The following is a 25,959-nucleotide window of genomic DNA, read 5'->3' as shown; positions in this document are numbered from 1 at the left end:
GAGTAGGAAGGACTAGGAGTAGGAAGGACTAGGAGTAGGAAGGACTAGAGAAGGAAGAGGAGAGGAGAAGGAAGGACGGACAGGAGGAGGAAGAAACATAGGAAGGACCGGCTTCACTCCCGTCGCCCCCCCGCCCTCTGTCCACCGGCGAGCGCAGCCCTTAGCCCCGCTCCGCCGCCGCCCTGCGCATCCGCTTCCGCCACCGCCTCCTCCGGCCCCGCGTCCCTGCTCTCTGCCAGCCGCCGGCGGCGCGGACTCGCCGGCTCTCGCACGGTAAGAGAGATGCCTCGTTCCCGCGGGGGCGAGGGGGCTCCGCGCCGCCTCCCCGCACTCCCAGTGCGCAGAGCTCGGGGGCGGGGGGGGGGAAGATCGGACCCCGGGCGGTGCGGCCGCGGTCCCCGCGGTGCCGGGCGGTGCAGGGCTGTCCTTGGAGCCCGAGCGAGCGGCCCTGGGCCGGGGGAGAACGCGGAGGTGGGCGGGGGGTGGGAGCGCGGCTCCCCTCCGAGGCCGCGGGGGCGCGCCCGGGCGCTGGAACCCGCGCTGCCCCTTCGGGGGGAAGCTGGTCGGGGACCCCCGGTGCCCCCCGGCCGTGCTCCCCCGGTGCCCCCGGCCGTGCTCCCCCGGTGCCCCCCGGCCGTGCTCCCCCGGTGCCCCCCGGCCGTGCTCCCCCGGTGCCCCCGGCCGTGCTCCCCCGGCCCTCCTGGCTCTCCCCGTCCCCACGCCGGGATTTGCGTGGCGTGGGTTTGGCCGCACACCGATTCGCTTTCGCGTTGTGGGGAGAAAATAATGGAGCGAGGGGCTGACCCTGGTCTTACCATTCATTTAATGCTCACTTTTAAACCTGCTTTGCTCCGATAGCTGGACAGGGTTGTACCCTTTCAAATCAAAAGGATTTAAGGAAAAATGACTTGGAAAGTTTTAACTAAAATTGTCCTCGAGGTTATGTAACTCCTAGCTGATGCTAAATGGAAATCAGACTGAGCCAGTAGTGTCTCTAATCACAAGTGTGTACTGAGGTCACAGTGTTCCACTTCTTTGTCCAAAGTGATAATGAACTGTTCCGTAGCACCATGTCACACCACAGAACATCTTTTATTAAAGTATAACACCCACATCACACCAAAGAAGGAACACCTTTTATTCAAGTATAACACCATGTCACACCAGAGAACATCTTTTATTAAAGTATAACACCCATGTCACACCAAAGAACGAACACCTTTTATTCAAGTATAACACCATGTAACACCAGAGAACATCTTTGATTAAAGTATAACACCCATGTCACACCAAAGAACAAACACCTTTTATTGAAGTATATTTCTTTATATTATTATATTTATCACTGTGGCTTTTTAATTGGTTTTGACCTCAGCACATGCTCCTTCTTGCAAGTGCATGTGTCTTAGAAATAAAAGTAAAACCATAAAAGAACTCCCTATAAATGAAAAATAAGTCACTAAATTAATTTAACCTTGGTGATGGGCCATGCACTTGAGAGTTGGACTTGATGATCTTTGTGCGTCCCTTCTGTGATTCTGATTCAACTTTCTTGCAGTAATGAATCAGAGGAAATATGTACTTTTTTGATGATAGTTAGGCTAGATAATCGTAGCAGTTTTCCCTAATCCATGTTATTGGGCTTTTAAGGTTTTGTGTATTGTATGTACTTGTTACTGAGGTCACTAGGAGACTGGAATACTGTAGGAATTAATTTTCTGAAATAAGAGATCCTGTTGTTTTTAAGACATAGGAGAAACTGAATCAATTTCAATATGTCATCAGTCAAGCGCTTGGTTTATGCCGTCATCCATTTCTTGAGACAGCAGAGTCAGATGGATACTTTTACTCCAGATGAACAAGAAAGCTTGGAAGGTAAGCGATAAAGATGCTGATATATATATATATACATATGTATATATATGTGTGTATATATATATGTATATATACAGGTGTTACATTGCTTTATATATAATATCACAGAAAGTAACTGGAGTGACTAACTAAAACTGCCATCTAATATTATCTGTGAATAAGATCATGATCTTAATGTTTCTGAGATTATTAATTTTAGGACATCTTCAACTTAAAAAATATTCTAAAGTTACATGTGTACTACCTTAATTTTGAGAAACACACTTTGAATCACATCAATTGTAGAGGTCTTTTTCTAACCTCAACAATTCTAGATTCTAAATTAAGCAGTGCTGTAATGCAGACCCTAGTAATAACTTGTGTATATGTCCCACAAATTTTTACCTGCTGATTATTTTTCTCTTTTATATTTGGGTTCTTTCTGCGTTTTATATCTCTTAGTAGCTCTGCTTGCCACCGAGGAAGTAAAACAATTATCATACGTTGGGTTTGGTTTATGGGAAGAACTCCTGTTTGGTACTTGCCAGAATTCCACGTAATTTACAAGGGAAGGCTAAGACATCCTAAGAACATGGAAAATAAAATAAATGCTTTGAGGTTTTTTTTCACTTCAGTAGTGGTTCCAAAGAGCACATGGTAGTAAGTATTTTCAGTATAACTTCTGTTATACACCCAAGTTCATCTGTCTGCGTACATAGCTGTGGACAGATAGCCTTTATTGATAGGCAGTCATTAAGTCTTTGTAACTTCATGATGTCTGCCTTCCTCCTTCACACTGCTCTTATTCCTTTTTCCTAATTTCTTGATACTTCATGTCAGGTGGTATCACAATTTGGAATTAAGAAAGAAAGAATCAGATGCATTTCATAGCATCTTTTTAAAAGACCTCTGCACTGTTTCAAGCAGTCTTTGGTCATTCAACCAGAGGAGGAATTTGGAGGTAAGAGGGAGAAGTCTAGGACCAGCAGTGCAGTAAGTAATTTCAGGCAGTAGGTTACTAAATTCTGTGAAATCTGAGGTGTGGAGAGACTTTGCTGAGGTACAAAGCAAGTCCTGCTTCTTAGAAGCGTAAACTTAAAAGATAAACCTGGATGTGGTTCATTCTAGTGTCTCTTGGTTTTACAGTGTGGTTGTTCACCAAAGTAAATAAGAAAGAAACCTTTGTGTCATTCTATTCAAAGGATAGTTCCGAAGGAATAAAAGCTAAAAGATTTGGTTTTATATAATAATCTGGAGTATTTTGTACATTTGAAAAGTAGTAGCCATCAAATGAATTTAACCTGTATCAGATTATGATGATATTCAGCTGATGAAAGAAAACGTTTTTGAAGATCATATATAATGAGAGATGAAGAGTATTCCTTTTGTTTTTATAATGAAACTGATAAACATTGGGTTATGATTGAAATTTTACCTGATAACATGTCTTAGAGCAACCTTAACCAATGTCTATATGAAGGAATCAACTTTTAAGATTCAGTTTTCTAAATAAAAAATATTATAAAACCTCAGTTGTGCTTAAATACTGATGCAAAATTTAGCAATTTAATGCAGATCTGAAATCCTAATTTTAGAACTCTGTGCTGCCACAAGCGCAGTACCATATGCTATGTGTTAGAGGGTAGGAGGCGGGCATTCGGAAAAATTGACTCAGTTGTGCAAAATATCTTTAGTACATGTAGAGCAGCAGTAGCCCAAGTCCTACCCATTGAAGTATTTAATGTTAGATGGAGACATAAGGGATCAAAAAACTTGACTGATAGTTTTTGTCGGTACTTTATGTCTGTGAAAAGATAAAACACTGACTGATTAAGTGACTGCCAAGAAGTAAGTCAAACAGTTCCCATTTCCCATAAAACAACAAAAAGAGCCAGAAGATTGCAAATAAAATTGAGACCTTCTGAAAATACAAGTCTAGAGTGCATTCACACTCCATTTTTGTTGATAACCTTCATTCTGCTTGTGTGAGTTATATAGGGATGTCAATGACAGTGTAAATTTCCTCAAGGAATTTTGTACTTGCTTGATGAATAAAAATGCCTTATTTTGAGAAGCAGAGTAATTGGAAGGTAGACCAGAGAAACATAATACCCTAGGATCTAGAGCAGTGATACAGGTCTTTTGGTGGTTAGTGCTCAACTATTTTGTATGATCTAGAAATTTCACTTCTTCTAAGTTATATTTTAGACCATGTTTAAATGGCAGTTACTCCCCCCTCCCTCCCCTCCCTTCTTTCTTTCACAGCACCGATTTCTGTGGACTTAAGACAAAATATCTACAACATGCACAAGGCTGTGATTTATTTTTTTTTCTTACTTCTATGATCAATGTACCACAAGTAATTTCTTTAAGGCAGTGTTTCCAAAACAGGAGGGCAGGTGATGCATACAATACTTGACACAGGGAAGGTTATATGCAAGATGAAGAAGGATGGTAATGAGTACTAAAGGGGCCTCAGCAGCCCAATTCATGCGCATTATTCAGCGATCAACAGCCTGCATGTTGGCTCTCATGCCTTCATGTTGCTTGCAATTTGTATTAGGGTGGCAAAAAATCCTGGAGCTATGTGGCATTGGGAATACAGAGCTAGGCTCCAGCATAGCCCAGTTGCTCCTATTGTCAGATAGTGGGTGTGTCTGTGAGTCCCAGCCGTTCAGCAGGGACCTGTTTGGATTTGCACGGTGGTCAGTTCAAGCTGAGGCCTCTGAAAGTGTGTGTGATGTTGGAGCTGATCAGGAGAACAGATAACTTTGGCCTTTGAAATCAGACACAGGAAAAGATGAATAGCTCACATAGTGTATCAGGTCTTCCCAACTCACTGATAATATTGAACTTGCAGCAGTGGATGGTGCTTGCTTTGATAACGGGGGTAGCATGACCTCCTGAGGTACTTCTCTAGTGAAAACAAGTCTTCACTCCTTTGACTTTACTGGGGTCAGGTTTTCATGTAACATTAAAGTAGAGTAGTTATAGGTCTTGTCACAACCTATTACATCTTCTGATTTGGAAAAGTGTCTGTTTTGGCAGTGTTTATTTTTATGTGGGTTTCTGTTGTTGGCTTGGATGTTAACCAGTTGTTATTATTCTAACCTATGGATTCATCCCATAAGAGCTCCTAATTTTATTACACACATCATAGATAGATTAGAAGGAATAAAAATTCCATTTTTCACTTAAAGGAGAAATATGGGAGTTCACTGTAACAACTGATTATTTAATGGAAATGCTGAGTAATAATACTATACTCAGAATTGTTTTGTTTACGCATAATTTGCACTGCTGCATTTTGCAAAACTCTCCTATATCATAGAGATTTGGTGTCACTAACTTAATGCTTTGAGAAAGATAAGGGAGGAGGTTGTATCTTAAATTTATGCAAAACTACAGATTGTATAAGGCATTCTGAAAAGGGAGTGCCTTTAGGTAAAAATAAGTTGGTGAGGAAGACTGGTAAGTAAACTGTTGCAAGAGGCTTCCTATTAAGTCATATAAGGAAAAAAGAGATGTGTAATTCCACTGATTTTATGATAGGCCTGGTAATAAGTACTATTAATATGTAATTCAGAATCCGGCATATATCAGTGTTTACTATACAAAGAACTAAATTTTTCTACATAGCAGGAGACAAAGAAGTTTAACCCAAATCCTTCAGCACTCTTACTGGGTAATTTAGAACCTGACAAATTGATAAATTTTTAAGAGGAGCAACTTGCATGCATATTTAGCAGTGTATTCAATTGTTACATGTTATCAACCTTAACTTTTTATCATACTTTACTTTTTTGTGAATGATTTCTATTTTATGTTGCCCTTTTTTTTAAAAATTACATCTTCCAGGTTTTACTATCTGTTTCACAAATCTACTTCCCCCACCCTTTCTGCCAGCTGTGACATAGAAAACAGGCTCCTCAAACTGGCCTTACTGTTGTTAACTTTCAGAAATTTTACTTTACTAGTTTTGGGTTAGTGTTCAGGTTTATTATGATGAAACTAAGAATTCAAAATATATTTGTTATATTAACATTGACCTGAAGGTCAGTTTAAATACTAAGAATCTGTTTTTACTGATACCTAATTTGAATTCAGATACTCCTGGTTGTCTGTCTTGTATATCTTGACTTAAAAAAAGCTGTTTTTCTGTTCAAAATAGGCTTTACAAAGACTCTTCTTTGTTCCTCCTCACTTTTAAGTCTAAAACATTTAGATTATATACCTTAATAAAAGCAGTCTACTAGATTCTTAAGATTATAGGGAAAATAATTATATAAGTCACAGTAGTGTCAATAACAGAATGTATATATCTCTCTCCAGACTTGTATACAGTAATTGCTACTGATCTTCTTTTGCCTAAAAATATGCGAGCACATTTAAAACTTTAGTTAGGTATATGGCTCTCCTTTTTTTAGAATTGCCTACTGTAAGTGCATTTGCATTATTGCAGGTTTGGGAGGGCCATTTAATCCTTACACAACTGAACATGTGAAAGGATACTGCATATATATTTTTAATAGAATAAAGGTTTGTGATTAATGCAGCATTTTATTAATAAACAGTGTCTTCAAATGAATATATTTTGTTACAAAAAAAAGATAAGAATAACAAGTATCTTGCCTTTATTCTTTACAGTAAAGGTGAGCAGTTTCCTTCCAGCTGTTATGCCACTCAGATATGTGGTAGTTGTGATGTTTTGAGGTGGGGTGTGTGGCACATGCACATGCATAGTTGTATTATGAGCTTGTATTTTGTGCTTTTGTTAAATCCTTATATTTTTATATTTTAAAAAAAGGCTTTAAATGACTCACAGAACTGAAATAAAATTTTTAAATTGCTTGAAAAATAATGGCCAAACTATCTATGGATTGTGTATATCTTAGATATTTTTCAGCAAGCCAATTTTATGGGGATCAGGTAGCCTCTCTATTTTATGATTTATTCCAAAGAGCTGCTTTTACTAGCTGAATAAGGAAGTGAGTCACAGCTTTATAAATAAATTAGTGAAGTTATGCTTCTTTTGAGAAAATGGTGATTTTTTTTTTTTCCTTTTAAGTTGCAATTCAGTGTCTGGAGACTGTGTTTAAGATTAACCTGGAAGATACTCATCTTGCACCCCCACAGCATTTGATAGAAATGTTCACAAACTCTATTCACAAGGTAAGAGTTTCATTTAGATTCTAGAGTTACTCTGCCAATATGTGCTAAGGTTTCATATTGAATGCACAATCTTTAAGTGCTCTATAGGTCAAAATGATGTGATAACTTAAAGGAAAACATGAGAAAAGTTAATTTTCTATAAGAGGCTAACATTATGAGAATCTTTTGGGGCAGTGGGAGGAATTAATTTCAGCTAGACAAGGACAATTCCAGAAAATTACTCAATAGTGGATGTCTCATTCTCATTTCAAGGTTTTTATCCTTCAGTTAAGCATTTTGCAATTCCCAGAGATAAATATCTGATGTGTGTTATTGATAGTCTTTTGACGCTTCTCACTCCTTTCTGGAAGTAATTTAATTGCTCAATTTTGAACACTAACCTTAAAATGGGAACTTCAAAAGTGTGTACTAATAATACATATTATCTGAGATCCCAAGTACAGGAACCATCAGAATGGTAAACAGGAAAGTCAGAGTTAAGAAAACAAGACTGAAGAGATACCAGCTATCTTCTCCTTGATTTCCTTAAAACACATGGTGAGCCATAAGGTTTTTTCAGTAGCAGAAAGCAAGCTATCTTTTTCTTCTAAGGATGTGTTAGTGATGTTTAATTCTTTCACACTTCCTGTACACTACAGAAAATCTGGTTGTTTGTTGACACAATGCTGCCCAGAAATTTTTAATAAAATTGGGGTTTATATTTTAATGCAAAAAAACCCTTGTTTTTTTTCCCATACAGAATGACATGCTGCCTCTCTCAGGTTCTTTACCAGAGAATGTTGTAAAGGCTGACCAACTGAAGGATGAAGGTTTGTAATGAACTTAGAAATAAACTGTCTTATGCTCTTATTATATTTTTGGGTTATCATGGGTAGTGATAGTATAGCAGCTGGGCAACACACACCCCACGAAAAACTTCAGTTTATATTCTCTGGTGACTGTTATGTTGTATGAGGTCTAATTGATTGCTCCATCTGGGAGCAAAGAAAATATTGTTTATTCTCTCCCTGCTCTGGAGGTTGCTTAAAAAGTAAGGGATAACATGTGAATTTGGCAGAAGCTTTAAAGAATGAACAGCTATTTTTTGGCATATTATAGATTTCTCTGTTTGTCCATGGAATTGTTCTTCAAGTTTCTACTTATATTGAAATGGTTATGTGATGGTAAAGAGCTTACGCCAATGCAAAAATTCTTGTGAACTTACTGGGGTTAGTATTTCACATATGTGAAATCATTTGTGTGCTTTATAATCACAGACAAGCCAGTTGTTTATTTTCCCTTTCACAGCTGTTATTGCTGTTCTGTGAGGAAACGCAGCTGTACCACAGAAGTCTTTACTAATACCACCTAAGAAAGCATCCGTGTTATTTCCCTTCAAAAAAGAAGAGAGGGGAGGGGAAAAAAGCAGGTAGCCCTGAAAAGTGTTAGGAATTGCTATGGATTGAAGCTTTATAAATCACGTTTTTTGTAACCTGTTGAATTTTCAGATAGTTGAGTTTTATAGGAAAAAATAAATAAATGTCAATTACAAGGCAGATGTAACTCTCTCAAAAGTTGCAGGACAATAATGTGGAAAAAGTTCTGCTGTTTTTGACAGTGAGTAAAATGAGTTCCATGTCTGTCTTATCTTAAAACTGGTCATCTGTAGTCATGAATGCAGTCCATTACTGGCTCTGAAAGTAAGTTTTCCTAATTCTTGAAGTTGCTCATTAGCTCTTTAATTCGAAGGGTAAAGAGCTCAAACATGGTCGGGTCACAAGTGAAAATTTGTTTGTAAGTCATAACATACCTGTGGTGCATGCTAGCTTTTCATTTTGCTGTCTGTTTCTGTCAGCTCATGAAAAGTGAAGAACACTTGTAGCTATCAGTATGGTTATTGGACTGTAGGGATGGTCAGCACTTTCCAGATGTTCCAGCTATTTTAAATCCATGTCTTTGTATGGTTTTACAAAAGGAATTCCATGGCTCTACTGAGAAAATTGAAAGTGTCTAAATTTTGATGGACCATTTCAAGTGTTAGCTGTCAAGGGCATTAGTGAGCAGTTTAGAACTGCTTGAAATGCCTCTGGTTAATTTCCTGTAATAAAATTAAAACTTACTGCTTTCTAATGGTGCATTTTCATATGCATATTGACCACTATCATGCTTTTCAGTGAGTAGTATTTTTGGCCCTGAATTACGGAAATGAACTAGGTAACTTGAGGAAGTCCATTTGACCTGTATCTTCTATAATACTGTAATTCTATAACTCTGATTTCCTCATATTATCTGTATGTCGTTACTAATGGAATAACTTCCCTCATCTTTGTGGCCATCAGCCTGCTCCTCCTCTGCTCCGAAAACTCAGCCCTAATACTTGTAGAAGTTAACTAATGAATAGCAAAACAAAATCGGATAGCCAAATTGTCTTTCTGGGTCATTAGAAAACCAGAACATAATGTACCCTTCAGACTAGTAAATACTTGAATTTACTTGCCTACACTTGCATATCACTTGACACTTTGGCTTAATGTAACCTGTGTAAGAGCACAGATTGTACAGGTTTGTATAGTGTAATGATGGTCTCATCCTAAAAAGATCTGTGTATTACCACAGCATAAATTATAACAATAAGTAGTATTTTCCCTGTAGAGGACACATGTTCAGAAAGTATAACCATTTGTGGGGTTTTTTGGTCTTAAGAGTTTTTGTATGATGTTAAAATAGAATAATACAGTTGCTTTTCCTTATCTCAGCAGAGTTAGTAGGTCCAGCTATTTTTATGTTTTCCTTTAGCCAAGTTGGAGCAGGAAAGAGAGAGAGCGCGAAAAGTATGCTCTGATATTAGATCAAATTTAGCTCTGTACCACAGGTCATCTTTAGTTCAGAGCAGTATCATCAATTCTGACGTTCATGGTCACTGATGGCAGTTTTGTTTTAAAGGAACATTAACTGTTGCAATTTTGTTGAGTGCAGCTAACTTACAAATTTTTTATCTGACAATTGGATTTAGTGTACAGATCTTTACCTTAGAACAAAGGAAAGCTGTGTAGATAGTGGGCCTCTAGAAATTAGAAAGATATTGTTACATTCTGTATGTATTTGAAGGGTATACATGCAATTACAGTTTGTTTGCCTTCTCGCTGGAAGGGATTGGTGACTATAGTTACGATAAGAATAGCACTATTGGGAAGAGATAATTTTGTACTACCTTGATGACACTTAGTGACTTTAATCTGGTTTTTTTTATTAAGTTCTCCATGTTTAAAAAGAAACTCAAAACCAGTTGTTTTCAGTTAGTACGAACACTTAGGACTGCTTGCTCCACAGTCTTTTGCTTTCTGTCAGAGACTCAGTTGCACTGACTGAACTTTTCCAGCCTTTGCTTTTGCCGTTATCTGCATCAGTAGTAACCTACTGACCTGTTCCTTCTCCTGTTTGTTTTAGGATAAGGTTCAAATATTTTCCCAAAATACAAGGAAGTCAGTGGAAGTCTATAGTTTTCCTGATGATTTCTTGACATTTCTGGGAAACCAAGGCTTCTGTAGGATCTAGCAGGCCAAAAATCGATAATTGCAGGACCCAGGGACAATCATAAACTGAGGCACTCAGAACTAGGATTTTTACTTTACTTCTATGTCATTAGGAAAGACAGAAACTAGAAAGACTGCCCTGTGTTGGGGACAAAAGAATGTGTAAAGTGTCTTTTGTTTTGAAAGAGATTACTGCAGAATTTTCTGTCTGTAGAGAAGTTATATAAATGTTTCTGGGGTTTTTTTTCTGATGGACTTAAAAAGTAGGAAATGTGAAACTTTGTTTTAGAGTAGAAGTTCTGAGCTTTGTTGGTTAGAAATTTTACCTTTGAGTCATTTTAGATTGCTGGTGCTATACATACTTTTCATTATCTTATTCAATTAACTACATAGTATCACAAAAGTGGGACTTATGTGCTTAGTTTTGCTGTTGTTTGATTTTTCATGTTATATAGGTACAAGCAAGTTTTTGGGACGTATAAGAAAATGAAATTAAGAAATTAATGTAGCCTACTGGATTATGAATGTAGCCTACTGGATTATGAGGCTTGCAAAGACAGTTAAGACTGAGTCTATACTAGAGTAGAACTGCAATTACAGTTACAGTTCTCAATGAAGTGATCTTTGCTTAACAGCAGAAACTAACTGGAAAGTGTGAAATACCAAATGAGAAGAGGATGGTTTATGTGGTGGACTACAGTGTACATAATAAGCTTTACAGACATAGATATTTTTATTTCATTATTCCCTGCCAATTCTGTTTAAGAGAATGTATCTCAAAAAAGGGCAGTCATAATTCCCTTATATAAATAATGTAAGGTAGCTGCTCTATTTGTTTCATACAGAGCACCATATCTTCTAACTATTTAAGAGCTTTTTGTAATTTATTTCAGGTAATAATCATATGAAAGAAGAAAATTATGGTGCTGCAGTGGATTGTTACACTAGGGCTATACAACTGGATCCAAACAATGCAGTCTATTACTGCAACAGGTAAAATCAAAATGATACACACCTTTCATTCCTGAACTTGATTAACATTATTTTAAAGATAAATTGTGAAGTAGGTCAAAGCAACACAGGGCTAGAAAACTTCAGTATTCAGAATTTATTTGGTTAGATTTGAAAAATATCTGAAGTTAGAGTTCATTCAGCATCTCTGTATCAGTTAAAGGTGTAATATGGGCTTTAAAATGCCTGGTAACGTTTTTGAGATCAGGTTTTGTGAGTTAGGTTGTCTACATTAAATCATAGCATAGGCTGTGATTTCCAGTCTGTTGAGAGTAGTAAAAGCCTTTTTTTTTTTTTCTGGTGGTGTAGTGACTCATGTGCCATCTTGTATCTCCCCTAGTGCTGGCTTTCCCTGAGGAAAAAAATCATCAGTGTGGGAATACCATGAGATTTCATGCATTTTATAAATATTCAGCATTTTAATGTGTGACCTGCTGAAAAATAACAGTGCTGCTTTTGTGGTTTCGTTATAAAATCTGTTCTTCACCATAGTGAAGACGTAGTGATTCAGCAGCAGATGAGCCTGGCAGTGCATGTTAACCCAGTTGCAGCAGTACGTTTCTGCTGCCTGGAAGACCAGCCTAAGAGCAAAGGCAGTCTCATCTGTGAGCCCTGCTGGAATGAGCCTCCTTCCAGAGTACCTCCATTATTAATTTAAGGATTTAGGATATATTAACTTAAGTGCTGTCAATCTGACCTTGTGGCAGTGTACCCAGTGAAATATTCTAGTTTAAGAGCAGTGTTTCCATTACTCCAGAATTTAGTTTGTGATAAATAAAAATGAAAGATTCAGTGTTTTGAGGCAAATGTAAAGGGAAAGGAAATGTGTGGTTTGTTAATATTTTACATACTTAAGATAGCAGTTCAAAGTGTAAATCATCTATTTTCCTTGGGAAAACTCATCACATTAGTGAATCCAGGTATAAAATGGAAATTAAGACCAGATTGAAAAGCTTCCCAAAATCTCTGGGAGTTTCCTTAGGAGAATGGGCTTAAGCACCAAATCTGTAATTGGCAAAAGTAGAAATACTTTACTCTGTGTGTTTCATCATCACCTATCACATTTGTGAGGACCAAAATGAGTCTTGATGTTGATCAGCACAGTGTTGTATGTAATTACTTAAAAGAAAACATAAGATGCTTGGAATTTTGTGGGTGATGTGGTACTTGCGTAAATATAGGCCTTATCTTTCTTGACCTTCTTTGGGAGCCATGGAGACATACTGCCTTCAATGGTATTTCTTTTTACTCACAGCAGTGAGAAAAAGAAAGCTGAGATACCCTTGAAATTTTAACTGGCCGTATAATTTTTTTTGTGAATATGGAAAAAACATTTTCTGTTCAAACACATGCAAGATTAAGTACTGTACCATTTTATTTGTAAATCTCCACTGGCATCTGTGGAGTGTGACAAATGTTAAACAGTCCAAATATTTAAAATAGTTGAGTAGTCCCATTTTGAAGACATTTTAATCCAAGTCAGAAAAAATCGTGCAGTTTGGAGGTGATCGCAGGAGAAAGGAATCCTAGTAAAAAAGAAAAAGGCTTTATTTCTACTATAGTATTTTAAACCAAGAAAGAACAAATTTGAGACCTTTCAGACTGGGGAAGTTTTGGTTATTAATGTGTCCTTTTTAATTTGGCCAAGTCTTTAATCTTATTATATTAACATCTGCAACATTCAGTATTTCTCCAGTACAGAAATGCAATTGTAATTTAGTAATTCAGAAGTTATTGAGAAATGGTATTCTGAGTTACCTGCAAGCATGAGTTGACTTCTAAAAAAACTGAGCAGGGAAAAATCACAGCATTCCTTCGAATACCTGTAAAACTATACTTCTTGCTGGAAAATGCCAATTTTATACAATACTTTTCCTTAAACAAGGATTTTATGTAAAGTATTACTTGAGAGTTTCACTTCTTGTAATAGGTTTTATGATTTATTTTGTGCATAGTCATCTACTGGATCTAAAACTGTTCCTTAGAATTATTTGTCCTATGTGTCCTCAAAGGTGAGTGCGTGTTCTCCAAAACCATAGTCTAGCAATGCACTTACACACATAACATTTGCTCACTCTACTTAATTGAGGAAAGGTAAGGATTGTCTAAATAGTGAATGAAAAGTCAGTTAAGACTAACATGTGAGTGTCTAAGCTTGGGATTTTTTCTTTTATTGTTGGTTTGGGGTTTTTTTTGACAAAGCTCTCTCCTTTCCTTACCATCTTTTTCTTAGGGCTGCTGCTCACAGTAAGCTCAGCAACTACAGGGAAGCAATAAAGGACTGTGAGAATGCTATAGCAATAGATCCAAAGTACAGCAAAGCATATGGAAGAATGGGGTAAGCTAATACAAATCTGGGTAAACACTAAAACCCCACATGTAAATCACCATTGAGTTTCTGAAGGAAGTGGAGCCAGGTTGTTTTACTTAGCTGACATTCTTGTTCTGAAAGTCTAGCAATTTTCTGAGGATGACCCTATTAGGCTGTCAGCTCTTTTTATATATTTTTGATATCAGCATTTTTATCAGATTTCAATAGTTTTCAGTATTTTTCTTTCAATTTATCAACTTTGCAAGTTCAGTTTAGAAAGTCATGATGGGTTTTTTCTACCTTCAACCTAGTTATGAGTAATCAAAATCCTGCAGTTGGAATGGTGGATCTGCTAATGATGCTGCTAGAGAACAGCACTGGGACTTCTCACTACTAAGAATAGAGGCTTAATTTTTCTGTTCAATAGATCTTTGGATGCAAATATTTTAGCAAGACTAAGCTATGTCTCTTTGGTAGTTTTTCTCAGTAGTATCTGAGAGATTAACTGTATAGCCTCTTGAGGCAGTGAGTTATCTGAAAAGAATGTCAGGAATGCTCTGAATAGGCTGCTGACTTGAGTGAAGGGCCATTCTTCCAAGATGTGTAGCTTTTCTTTTTCAGTCATTGAACACACTGTGGTTGTGGGCTGAATGGTGCATATGGCTTTTAAGGTTTTTTCAATACCAGTAAATTAAAAAATGCTTAGGATTGTTTGTTGGGTAAGTTGGCACAAAATGGCTCATGTCCATGTTATTAAAATCTAGTTTGCAGTATGGAGTGGCCACATCCAAATGACCTATTACTAAACTGCATTGGTCTGTGTTAAATTCTGAACCATGCCCCAAAATTGTTTGCGATAATGCATGTTGACCTGGGACAAAACCATGCCAGGAACATTTATTTTAACATAAAATACGATGGAATTCTATCACTTGAAAACTTTCCATGATACAGTTTATTTTATTAATACAAACATAGACTAAGTAGCTTTTGAGATGATTAATTCATTTGGAAATTTTAGGCTGAATTGGTTGTTGAATTGGTTTTGTTCTATTCAATTCTCTTTAGATCGTTTCTTCATACAGCACAACCCAAGATCCCTTGACTTCAGTGATAGGGAGGGAAGCTACAGGCTGGATTAATTGGAGACTGGAGGTTATTTTAGAGTTTTGGGTGTAAGACTAGTGTTCCTTTGATACACAGTATAGGTGGGACCATTCTCAGGCAATCAAGCTTCTCTTTTTTGATTGTCTGTTTTAATAGAGGACATATTTTGAGCTACAAGTCACTGCTTAGCTCAGCAGATGAGTAAACATAGCATAAACATGGCATAGGCTGAATGATGTTTAGTAAACAAAACTCCCAAGTGCAGAAACCTTCTCAACTGAAGAAGATGTGTTTTCTGACAATATGATGCAGGCATATCAGTTTTTCTCAGGATTTGACAGAAATTCTTTATATGTCACAGAAAGATGCAGAAGTATTCAGAGATGGGAGCCATTTTAAAGTGGGAGTATCAATTTAAAGCGATACTTCCAGCATGACCCTGAAAAAGCACCTGTCTGGGTAGGAATTGTGACCAAAGAAATGTTTGCCTGCTGTTCTGACTTGTACTGTATTCCAAGAAACTCTCTCTGTAAAATGCTCTAAAATACTTTTTCTGTAAAAAGCACTATTGCATCACAGAAATAACGGATTGCACTTCTTGTCTGGTCAGAAACTATTTTGGCAAGTTAATGGGCCAAAAAGGGAGAATGTTTTTTATGAGGATAACTGTGTTGAGAAAGCAGACACTAATATTGTATGGGTTCCTCCAGGAGCAATACTGGAAACTCCTGGCGTTTCACACTTTTACTGAGAGTGATGGCTGTCACTGATGTGTTTAACATGTTGAACTTGCTTGCCTGAGACAAAAGACTAAGGTTTGTCATTGGGTAAGCACAGGCTTACCACCCCAGTCTTTCTAGCTCAGCACATATCAAAAGAGGGGACTAGAGTACTAAATAGCTGAATGTGGCTTACACAGATTTTTTACAAAAGGTGGAAAAGATCAGTTTAGGGTTTTGGTCAGTATAAACTGAAAATACAGTAGAGGATAGAATTGAAACCACAACCAGATGGACTTCTGGAATAGTTCAAAGAAAGATGTTTTAAATGTAGTAATCGAATTTGAAAACAATTCTGTTTTAAAAAGTAGATCTGTCCTGTATTCTCATGAACTGCTGGAGAAGAGTCTTTTTCAAAATATTAAGCAGGCTTCCCTGATACAAGGGTTTCTTACAGCATCTTATTACTATGCCATTTAACTTATTTGTCAACTGTTGAAGTCAACTGTTGAAGCCTTAAGGAGAACCTTTGCACTGATCCTGAGACAAAAATCTGTTATGCTGAAACTTGTGGGTCCACTATTTGTTTTCTTGAAGTTGCAGAAGTCATGTTAGTGATAATTACTGGACTATCTTTGCCCAACTTGCCCATGTACGTTTCTAAATAAACTCTTGGATCAAAAGGACTGGAAGAAACACTTGGAGGAATTACTGAGCTTATGCAAAAAGTCACAGATGCTGGATCCAGCTTGTACTCTCAAAATAGAGACTAAATCACTAGATGATGCCAAGGAATTTTTCATGAAACTTGCATATATATATGAAACAGACAATGCAAGATGAGTTCTTGAGGGATCATCTTTTCTGCAAAAACAAGTGCTTACACTAAGCAGTAGTACCACAGTAGCAAAACTTGTTTTAATTTAGTGATCAAGCTAAAAAATCAGTTGTGAGATACTGTTTCACTTAGAACGGAAAATGTATCATTATATTTTTTGATGGTCGTTTATGTTCTACCCAGGATTTCTTTACTTCACATTAGGTTGGCTCTGACCTCAGTGAATAAATATGAAGAAGCAGTTACCAGTTACCAAAAAGCACTGGATCTTGATCCAGAGAATGACTCTTATAAGTCAAATTTGAAAATAGCAGAACAGAAACTGAGAGACATGTCCAGTCCTGTAAGTTAGCTCTGCATCTCTTTATTTACAACAGTTTCAACTGGGAGTTTTTAGATAAACTTACCTTCGATTGCAATTTGTTTGTAGACTGGAACTGGATTGAGTTTTGACATGGCAAGCTTGATAAACAATCCTGCCTTCATTAGTATGGTGAGTATATCTCAAGCTTGACATTATCTTGTTTTTAAAAATGAATTTTTAAGAAAAGCTCTTGTTTAATGAGCCAAGCAGTTTTAATTACTATTATAGCAATGGTTGTATTACATAGAATTTCAACTTTTCTATGTAATTTTACACTTAAAACAAGAAGCGAAGTATAAATCTGCTGTAGTGCCTGTCTTATTTCCAATGGATTCTATCTTACAACATACATAGGTCAGCTGTGCTGTTTTTGTAGATGGTTTGATAGTAAAACACTTGTCGATGGCATGATGAAAATTTCTTCTATTCTTCACAAAGCAGTTAACAATGAATACAAGGACTAAAGTAACTCTTGGGGAGAACTACTTGAGACCTTTCTGTTCTTACTGTTTCAAATTATCCCTGACATCCTTAAGTGTTCAGACAACAAATATAAATAACATATAGTGCATTCCTTTACTTCCAGTACAATTTAGCTTTCTTAGCTAAATGGAATTAGTGAACTTTGTAGAATGGAATTTGGAGAAAACGAAATGCAACCTCCCTCCCCCACCCCCCCAAAAAAAACCCCAACCAACCAACTTACTTCCTTTGAGAACACAGTTAAAACTTTACCAGCCCTTAGGTAGCTTCACTGGAACAGGACATTGCAATCAATGCTTTTGTGTAGAAGTGCACTGTATTCAAAAAAGATCCATATATCTGGTGGTGTGGTTTCACAGCCACTCAGCAGCCAAGCCCCATGCAGCTGCTTGCTCACTCCCCCATCAGCAGGATCAAGGAGCAAATCAGAAGGGTGAAAGCTGGAAAATTTGTGCATCGAGATACAGAAAGTTTAATAGGGAAGGCAAACCCCTGCACATAAGCAAAGAAAACTGAGGAATTAATTCACTGCTTTCCATGGGCAGGCAGGTGTTCAGCCATCCCCAGGAGAGCTGGGCCCCATCATGTGTAATGGTTACTTGGGAGGACAAATGCCATCATTCCAAATGTACCCCCTTCCTCCTTCTTTCCCCCCAGCTTTATATACTGATCATGATGTCTGGAATATCCCTTTGGTCAGTTGGGGTTACCTGTCCTGGCTGTCTCTCTTCCCAACCCCCTCACTAGTGAGGCAGCACAAAAAACAGAAGAGGCCTTGGCTCTTTGTAAGCTCTGCTTAGCAATAACAAAATCATCTCCTTCTTATCAACCTCTGTGTTCAGCACAAATCCAAAGCACAGCCCCCTACTATGAAGAAAGTTAACTCTACCCCAGCCAAAACCAGCACCCATGGTCCAAATAATAGAAATGGTATGTAAGGAAGGAGTGAGTGAGTTCTCTGATGGCATTTGTGATGAAATTGCACTGGAACTCTGTGTACCACTTCACTGGTCACATGATGTACTCAGTCTGTGTCTGTTTAGAATCAAAATATACTCTTCAGTATGGAAATAACTTGGGGGAAAGGATGTTTTGCATCATTTGCAGAAGATGCCTGGTCACATGCCTAGAACATGGTGCATTTATTCAGGAATGAATGACTTATCTTCCTGACATGTAGTTATTTGTTTTGCTTTTAAGGGAAAAATTGCCTCACTGTCTGACTTAGAGGCTTGTAGTCTCCATTTGGGCCCCTAAGCTAGATCAGCCTTATTACTGATAGCAGAAACTAAACCAGAATTCTGTATTAACCATAGCATTCGCCTGAATTTGGCATTTTATATCCAACTGTTAACTAGAGAAAAAAGTTGATTTACTTTTGAGATATATCTATAAATGGCAATATATTGATCAATGAAATGAATACTGGATATATCTGGGGTTTGTAGTACCTTTAGTAAGACAGTGAATAAGAAGGTACTCTGTTGTGCCTGTTGGTGGTCTATTCATCCAGACACTGATTTCTGCAGGAATTATGTTACTAACATTAAAATATCACATTGTTTATTCTATAGCATCTGTCCATAGACACCTTTACACTATGGTAAACACAGTATAATTTTAGAGGTATCTTTGAATGAGAAATTTAAATAAGCTCATGTTTATTACAAAGTAGGAAGAGATACTATTACCACAGAAGATACATGTTACCACAAAACTGTGCACTGCTTACTCCACAATGTATTATGGCAATAATCTTAACTATTAATACCTAGTAATAATAATAGTTGCGAATTTAATTTATCCAGGCAGGAAAGCAGCAAAATACAAACTTTTCATCAAAAAGCCTAGTAGAAAATCTTTGTCCTTGAAAGTCTTCAATGCTTTGTTTGTTTCGGTTTTTTTAGTTTTCTGGTACTGGGGTTTTTATTTTTACTGGCTTCCTGTCATATTTTTCATGTCTGAATCTGTAACCACTATTTTTTAGCCAACATGTAACAAATTGTCTCAGCTTCATATCCTTGAAATACATTCCTGTAGTGATTCCTTTTGCAGAAGACATAAACTTAGCTTAATTTTGTAATAAAACAGAATACAGCATGTGGGGTTTTTTTGGTTTTTTTGTTCCCCACACTTTTCTAAGTGATACCTAAGTAGTAAATGGGTTATAATTTCAGCTATATGTTGTCTATTCTAGGCAGCAAGCTTAATGCAAAATCCTCAAGTTCAACAACTGTAAGTATTAAAATGGAGTGCAATTAAAACAAATGTCTTTAGAGGTTTGAATTAATAAGAGGAAAAGTGTATAGTACTGTATTCTGAAAAGGTAATTTTATTTTTACTTAGTGTAAATAAAACTACTGTAGTTTCTTCTGCTTGCAGCCTATTTCTTCCCAGCAATTCAAAAAAGAACTAGGGTTTACTGCTTACTATAAAGGTCCCTGCCCGCCTCAATGCCAACACTGTGCTAACTCTTCCAGGATGTCGGGGATGATGTCCAATGCTATTGGTGGCCCTGCTGCCGGGGTTGGTGGCCTGTCAGATTTGTCTAGCCTGATTCATGCGTAAGTAAGAACTGCATAGTTTTATCTGTTACAGTTGTAGTAGGATCACTGCAACATCTATTTAAAAGGGATAGTGTCAAGCCAATTATACTGTGGCCTAGTCCCACTGTATGCCTATTTGTTATTAAAACTGACAACTCTTAAGACTTGTTTCCCACAATTTTGTTTGTTTGCTTTGTACATTTCCATCAGTTAGAATGACTGAACTGCTCAGTTTTGCTATCTGGTTCTCATACACCGTTATCTTCTAATGCCACTTATTAAAAACATTCCTTTAAATCTTTAAGTACTCCTACATGTGCTTTCAAATTGTGTGGATAAACTGACTACCTGATATCCCAGACAATCATTAGAAAAGCTACAGATTTACTTAACACATCATAGGTTCTGCTCTGGCATCCCTCCATTTAGATGAGGAAGGTTTCAGAGAACACAGTAAGAGGAAGAGTACCTTTACAAAACCCAGAACCTAAGGCTTTTCTAGTACAGTGATGATAAAATCCATCTGGAAAGGTCTCCACAAAAGCATGCAGTTTGCTTATATGCCAAGTTCTCTTAAAGGAATACAATTTTACTTTATTTCAGCATTCTAGCACACTTCTAACTATTTTTAAGTTTTGCCCTTTCAGGGCAGTAGTAATTTATAATTTACATCACAGATAGGGATGTGCCACTGCAAAAACCAAATGCTATTTTCACAAAAAACACAGAGATATATGAAAATGGTGGCTTTTCTTCAACCTGCACTGTGGTTTAAAGTTGTCTTGATAATTTGCTGCTTGGGCAAAATGCAGAAATTACAGAGAAGCCAAGCCAGGCTATTTGTGAAGTAGTATTTTTTTACTTACTTGTTTTTTTCTAGTAAACCAGTGTTATACTTACCTTCTACATGGAGTTAATGTCACCTATTAATTTAACTCTTAAGCTACAACTGTTACAGAGATTACTGATATTACTTCAGTCATACAAGACATAAGGATGTAATAGTATGCTTACTTTCTACTAATGACATCTCGTTCACAAGTAGAAGCTGGCAGCTGCACACTGTATTTCTGGAAAGCTAACATAAGGTTGCACTTCAGCTCTAAGAGTAGTTATTTTAAACAATTAGAATAAATCCTCTCAAAAAGAAGGCAACAAATCACTGGAGCAGATGTGTTGTTTTACTGTGTAAGGTAATACTTTTTCCTCTATGTTATCAAGTAGAAGTGCTAAAGAATGAAAATAAATATTTCATGATAATCCTGTTTGGAGACACTTTAACCAGATAAAGTCATAATACTACAAATACCTTGATACTATAAATCAAGTCATCTTTAGTCGTAACTCCAATGTAATGCACTTTTCAGCTGTATCGGGATAGCCCGTTTTCTTACAAGTGCTGCTTTCACTTTCTGATTTCACTTCAACACAGGGGGCAGCAGTTTGCACAGCAGATACAGCAACAGAACCCTGAGCTCATAGAGCAACTGAGAAATCATATCCGGAGCAGATATTTGAGCGGGAGCACTGAAGAGCATTCCTGACTTCAAGGAGGCATGTGAATTGGAATGATATACAACCTGAGAATGCATACCATAGTTAGTAGCAAAAGCACCATTGTAACTCTTCTGCTTGAATAGAAGACAGAAAATTCTTTGTGTGTGTTTGCAAACAAGAATAAATCTGTTAAACAGATCTCTTGCACATAACTTGGAACATAGCGTTTATGTCTAGTTACTCCTCTGAAAATTAATACACTGAATAGGTGGTTTATTAAAATCCTCAAGTCCAAGTCATTTCAATATGTGCATTAGAATGATCTCCAGGGCTATTGAGGGGGAAGGAGTTTTGCAGTGGGCTGATCTTGCATAACAACTTAATTCTAAAATGCTGCTGTAAAAGGCACGTTATTCTTACAATGAGAATTATTCTTACAATGAGAACCATGATGGCTGTACTCTCTGTCAGATATTGAAATAACAGGCCCATTTGCTGTGCCCTTAGATCATACCTAACACTAATGCTTTAGAAGTCTGTTTCTTTAAGCCTGTAAAGGGGCCATCATGAGTAACATGTTTTTCAACTTTACTGGGCAGGAGGGAGAGAGATGATTCCATATGAAGGAGTACCAGAAATCATAGAGAAAGAGAAGACAATAATTCTGTGTAGGATAATACACAGAAATCAAAGTGAAACTTGGCTTGGGAAGGGAAAGTTTTAGGCAGTTTTAGGCTTTTCTACTGCCACATATACCCTCACATAATGATGGTAGCCCTGGAGGTCAGCATTACGGCACTATGTTCCTAGGCATGGCAAGCTGTATTACATTATGTATGCAGTATTTAGCATAAGCTTAAAATTCTTAACTGTTATAAGCTAAAACTGAGCCTGTGACTATACAAATAACTAGTACTGAAAATTTATTAAAAAAAGAACTGCCTTAGAAGGATTCTTTTTCTATTCCTGTGTGGTAAAGCACTGGCTTAAACAATTGGGGATTTTTTTTAAGTATAAGTACACATGAAATGATGGTTATATTGTCAGGATTTTTCCACTTAGTATTTCTCTTCCTAACCTGGCTTTTCTTGCTCAGTTAATCTTACTCTTTCAGAGACCACTGCTCTTCTGTACTTTTATGATGTTAACTTTTTTACTCTGCTTACTGTTAACATTGCTTTCTGTTTCAAACACTTGTTCTTACTCTAGGGAGGCTTCCTCTTTGTATATCCAAACCAATTTGAGGAGCCTGCTGTGATTTCTAAGACAAAGTGATCTTTGTTGGCCAGTTAGTCTGGAAGAAGGTATGTGGAAGAGTAACAGACTCCAAAATGGAGAAATACACAGGAACTCCTGAACCTCAGACTTTATATCTGATTGATCTTGTGCTCAAAAAAGAGTTCCTCAAGTAGAAGCAAATGGAGACAAGTAATGTACTTGATTCTAACAAATTACAAGTGTACATCTATGGCATGAGTCTTTATCTGCGAAACCAGGGAGAAAAGTGCAGCTGGATCCATTGAGAAATGAAAGGAATTGGAGAAAACACAAAACTAGGAAATCCATATTAGCATCTGTTGAATAAAGATGTAAAGCTTAATAGCTTTTTTAAGTTTCATACTTTATTGAATAGAGCTTGCCTATATACAGCATTATTTTTTTTTTTTAAATTCTCTCTTTAAGTTGGTGTAGGTGCTTTTTTTTGAGGCTGTGGAGATACTTAAGCTTTACATTAAATACATTTCCATGTAAGAGTTTATAACTTAACATCTGCTGACAAAAAAGAAAATCCCTAACAGGATCTTTTTTCAGAGGTAGCTCAGATCCCAAGAAAACTGTTAAAAGTTACATTTAGCAGGACAGGATACCATTTACAGAAAAGACTGATGGCTGCTGTAGGTGGGCTACATACACTGTACAAGTGTTTGTACATTACTTGGAGTAGTATGTTGTGTCAGGAGCGAAGCACTGCTCCTAGCATATATCCTCCTTAACTTCACAGTTCATCGTAGTTCTCTCTTTCATATCTTCAACGGCTCAAAAGTGTGTTTCACTAACTTTGATGGGGGAACCAATACATCCAAAGTGGACTGGACAGCACTGCCAGTATCTCTCCACAAACTCAATTTATCCTTACTTTGTGACAGCAATCTTGATGCAGTCAGTTACCTTTTTACTTTAAGACAGAAAGAATGTCAAGAACTTCTTGAGAGTTCCTTAAGAATGACAGACTATATTACTATTCAAAGAGTGGCCGTAGAAGTTATACTGTCAAGTACAAGTTCTGTAGCTCACTGGATTTATGGAAGAATAATCCCCAAGGTTAAATGGAATTAAGCATTGGTTAGTTACCTGGAAAACTACTCTTGAAATCACCTTCATAGAGTTGTAATATTTCACATGCTACAATACTGTCATGTTTAGGGTTTACTCCAGTAGAGATAATACAGAGTATTTATTAAAACGTTGATGGTATTAGCTAACCCTTCAGAAACGTGCTTTAACTGCCACAATTAAACATACTGCCACTAGTAAACAATCTTTGTTTTTTGTATATTAACAAAAAGGGCTTTATAGCCTAGACAAAAAACAGTGAAACCAGTAACAGGAGCTCTCATTACATGCTTTTCCATTGAATCCAGGAACAGAGAGAGCATTTATGCTAAAGTCTGCTTTTCCTTGAATAGGCTAGATTGTTTCTGTCATGCAACGTCTTAATCACAGGGTGAAGAAGGAATCTTTTCCTGTGTAGTAACTGCACTTTTCATCTTGCTAAACCACAATCCCTGTAAATTTCTTTAATTTAATTGCAGTTTATCATTTAACTGAGCAAATAAGGATTTACACCTAATTGGTTTTATATCAGCATATAAGAAAGAGAGGAAGATATTTTGCACTTAACTGTGAACTCCTGTAATCTGCTTGCGTGGGAGTATATTTGTCTAACTATGTCTGAAAGATACCTAATGAAATATTCAGTTTAGAAATTGTTTCAGTTTGCACTTCTAGTCTTGTAACAAGTACAAAGTAAAATCACTCATACTGAGAAAGAATTGTGTGCAACTTAGAATAACTGTTTCATGGTTACAAAAAGTCATACTGGCATAATGCAGCTTCTCTACCATTTCTGTATCTCTCCTACCTCTTATTACCATATGGTTGCATCTCCTTCAATTTGTGTCAGTTTATCTTGCGGATATATTATAAATAAAGTTATTTACTTTTTTGTCTGGATAGTTGTGGTTTTACTGGTTTAATCTGTTAATGTATCTAATGTAGCAGCTAAATTGCATTCTTTAAAATACCTGTTCATGTTGGTTGCTCTGCATTTTATTAGATAGTCAGGATAGAGTTCTAATTAATTTTTTTCCTATATGGACTTACTCCCTCATTTTAGGAAGCTGGTCCTAAATTTGTACAATATTTTAAAATTGAATTCTATGGTTACAGATTTTATACATAGGAAAGCCTTAAGTAAAATACTGTCAAAACTAACCAAGGTAGCTAATTACCAACATGGCAGCTAAGAAATACAAGAAGCTGTTGATTAGAATCTTTAACACTTAGTTTACCTAGTGTTAAACTAGCAAAGACAATCACCATTTTCTCTATTAAATGGCTACCTCTGGGTGACCATAGATATTTCAGTTTTAGTTTTCAGTTCCCTACTAACTGGGAAACAACTTGCCTGTTTACAGCATGCCCTGTATTGCAGGGACACACAACTCTGCTCATGACTGCAGATAACTGGGCCAGATTTGCTGTATTACTCCTTTTCAAAGACTGAGCCACAACCAGCAGAGTCTTTGGCTGATAATCCACTTTGTAGCTGCCAGTGCCCCAACAGTGCCAGCTGCACTCTCTCATGTCATACCTTTATCAAGTTGTATTTCCTATGTCTGTGCGTGTACCATGCAAATACACTGTCATGCGAGGTACTCCAAAATATTTCTTTTAGGGGTTTACATTCCAGGAGCTTCTCTTTAAATGGTCAGTTCCTTCAAACTGAAGCAGTTTTGTCAGAACCATAATTTTTAAATGGTTTAAATAATTAAAAAATAATTATAGTTACAAAAGTAAGTATAAATTGCTACTATTTTTTTCAGTCTCATTCCCATGCTGAGGTGATGTTATGTTACTGCAATATAATTTGCTACAACTACACTTTTTTCAAAGGTTTTATTTTTAGTAGATAAAATGCATATGCATGTTTTTAAAAGATTTTAAAACATTCAAGAAATGCTCAGAGAAATTAAATCATCACAATTACATTTACAGCTATATAGGGATTTTGTATGATTTGATGGCAAAAACATCAAGAAGTTGGTAAAAAAAAGCAAGCACAGCAGAACCACAGAATTTTTTTCTTCAGCTTTGTTTGACTCCAGAAGAAACTACACAGACTTGTGCAATATCATCATACTCATATGTTCTCTTCAAAAACGTGTCTGTAAGTCTTAAGCCAGAGACACTCTAGAAAGGAAAAATATTTTTAGGAGTTGGTATTAGAAAGAATTGTTAAACTTATAAAACAGCTATTTTGTA

The 25,959-nt window shown here is 36.9% G+C and overlaps 2 protein-coding genes across 6 annotated transcripts in view; one reads left to right on the top strand and one right to left on the bottom strand.

The window, feature by feature from the left end:
• Positions 1 to 11: 11 nt before the first annotated feature.
• SGTB (small glutamine rich tetratricopeptide repeat containing beta) lies at positions 12 to 24,650 on the top strand. 2 transcript variants are annotated; one of them, XM_027635009.1, is made up of 11 exons: positions 12 to 273; positions 1,680 to 1,875; positions 6,923 to 7,026; positions 7,766 to 7,835; positions 11,432 to 11,531; positions 13,783 to 13,887; positions 16,729 to 16,867; positions 16,955 to 17,017; positions 19,569 to 19,606; positions 19,852 to 19,935; positions 21,350 to 24,650. In XM_027635009.1, exons 2-11 carry the CDS (start codon positions 1,776 to 1,778, stop codon positions 21,459 to 21,461), a joined length of 915 nt encoding a protein of 304 aa, XP_027490810.1. In that variant the 5' UTR covers positions 12 to 273; positions 1,680 to 1,775; the 3' UTR covers positions 21,462 to 24,650. The 2 variants fall into 2 exon arrangements, with proteins under 2 accessions (XP_027490810.1, XP_027490809.1); XM_027635008.1 differs by having other exon boundaries at positions 13 to 273; positions 1,748 to 1,875.
• TRAPPC13 (trafficking protein particle complex 13) overlaps positions 23,085 to 25,959 on the bottom strand; it is a 26,161-nt gene continuing 23,286 nt past the window's right edge. For 3 of the 4 annotated variants that reach the window (XM_027635003.1, XM_027635005.1, XM_027635006.1), the window contains one exon: positions 23,085 to 25,887. In XM_027635003.1, the coding sequence (XP_027490804.1) occupies positions 25,783 to 25,887 (105 nt within the window). In that variant the 3' untranslated portion in view covers positions 23,085 to 25,782. The remainder of the gene's footprint in view (positions 25,888 to 25,959) is intronic. The other variant, XM_027635007.1, reaches the window with a different exon arrangement.

This window comes from Corapipo altera, unplaced genomic scaffold, assembly GCF_003945725.1.
Source record: "Corapipo altera isolate COAL_440 unplaced genomic scaffold, ASM394572v1 61411, whole genome shotgun sequence".
Taxonomy (NCBI): domain Eukaryota; kingdom Metazoa; phylum Chordata; class Aves; order Passeriformes; family Pipridae; genus Corapipo; species Corapipo altera.
This window is presented reverse-complemented; position numbering and strand designations above follow the sequence as displayed.

Coding starts and splice junctions, on each gene's coding strand:
- SGTB (XM_027635009.1), top strand. CDS start 1,776: ATGTCATCAGTCAAGCGCTTGGTTTATGCCGTCATCCATTTCTTGAGA. Junction 7,027..7,765: donor TCACAAACTCTATTCACAAG/GTAAGAGTTTCA, acceptor TTTCCCATACAG/AATGACATGCTGCCTCTCTC. Junction 13,888..16,728: donor AAAGCATATGGAAGAATGGG/GTAAGCTAATAC, acceptor ACTTCACATTAG/GTTGGCTCTGACCTCAGTGA.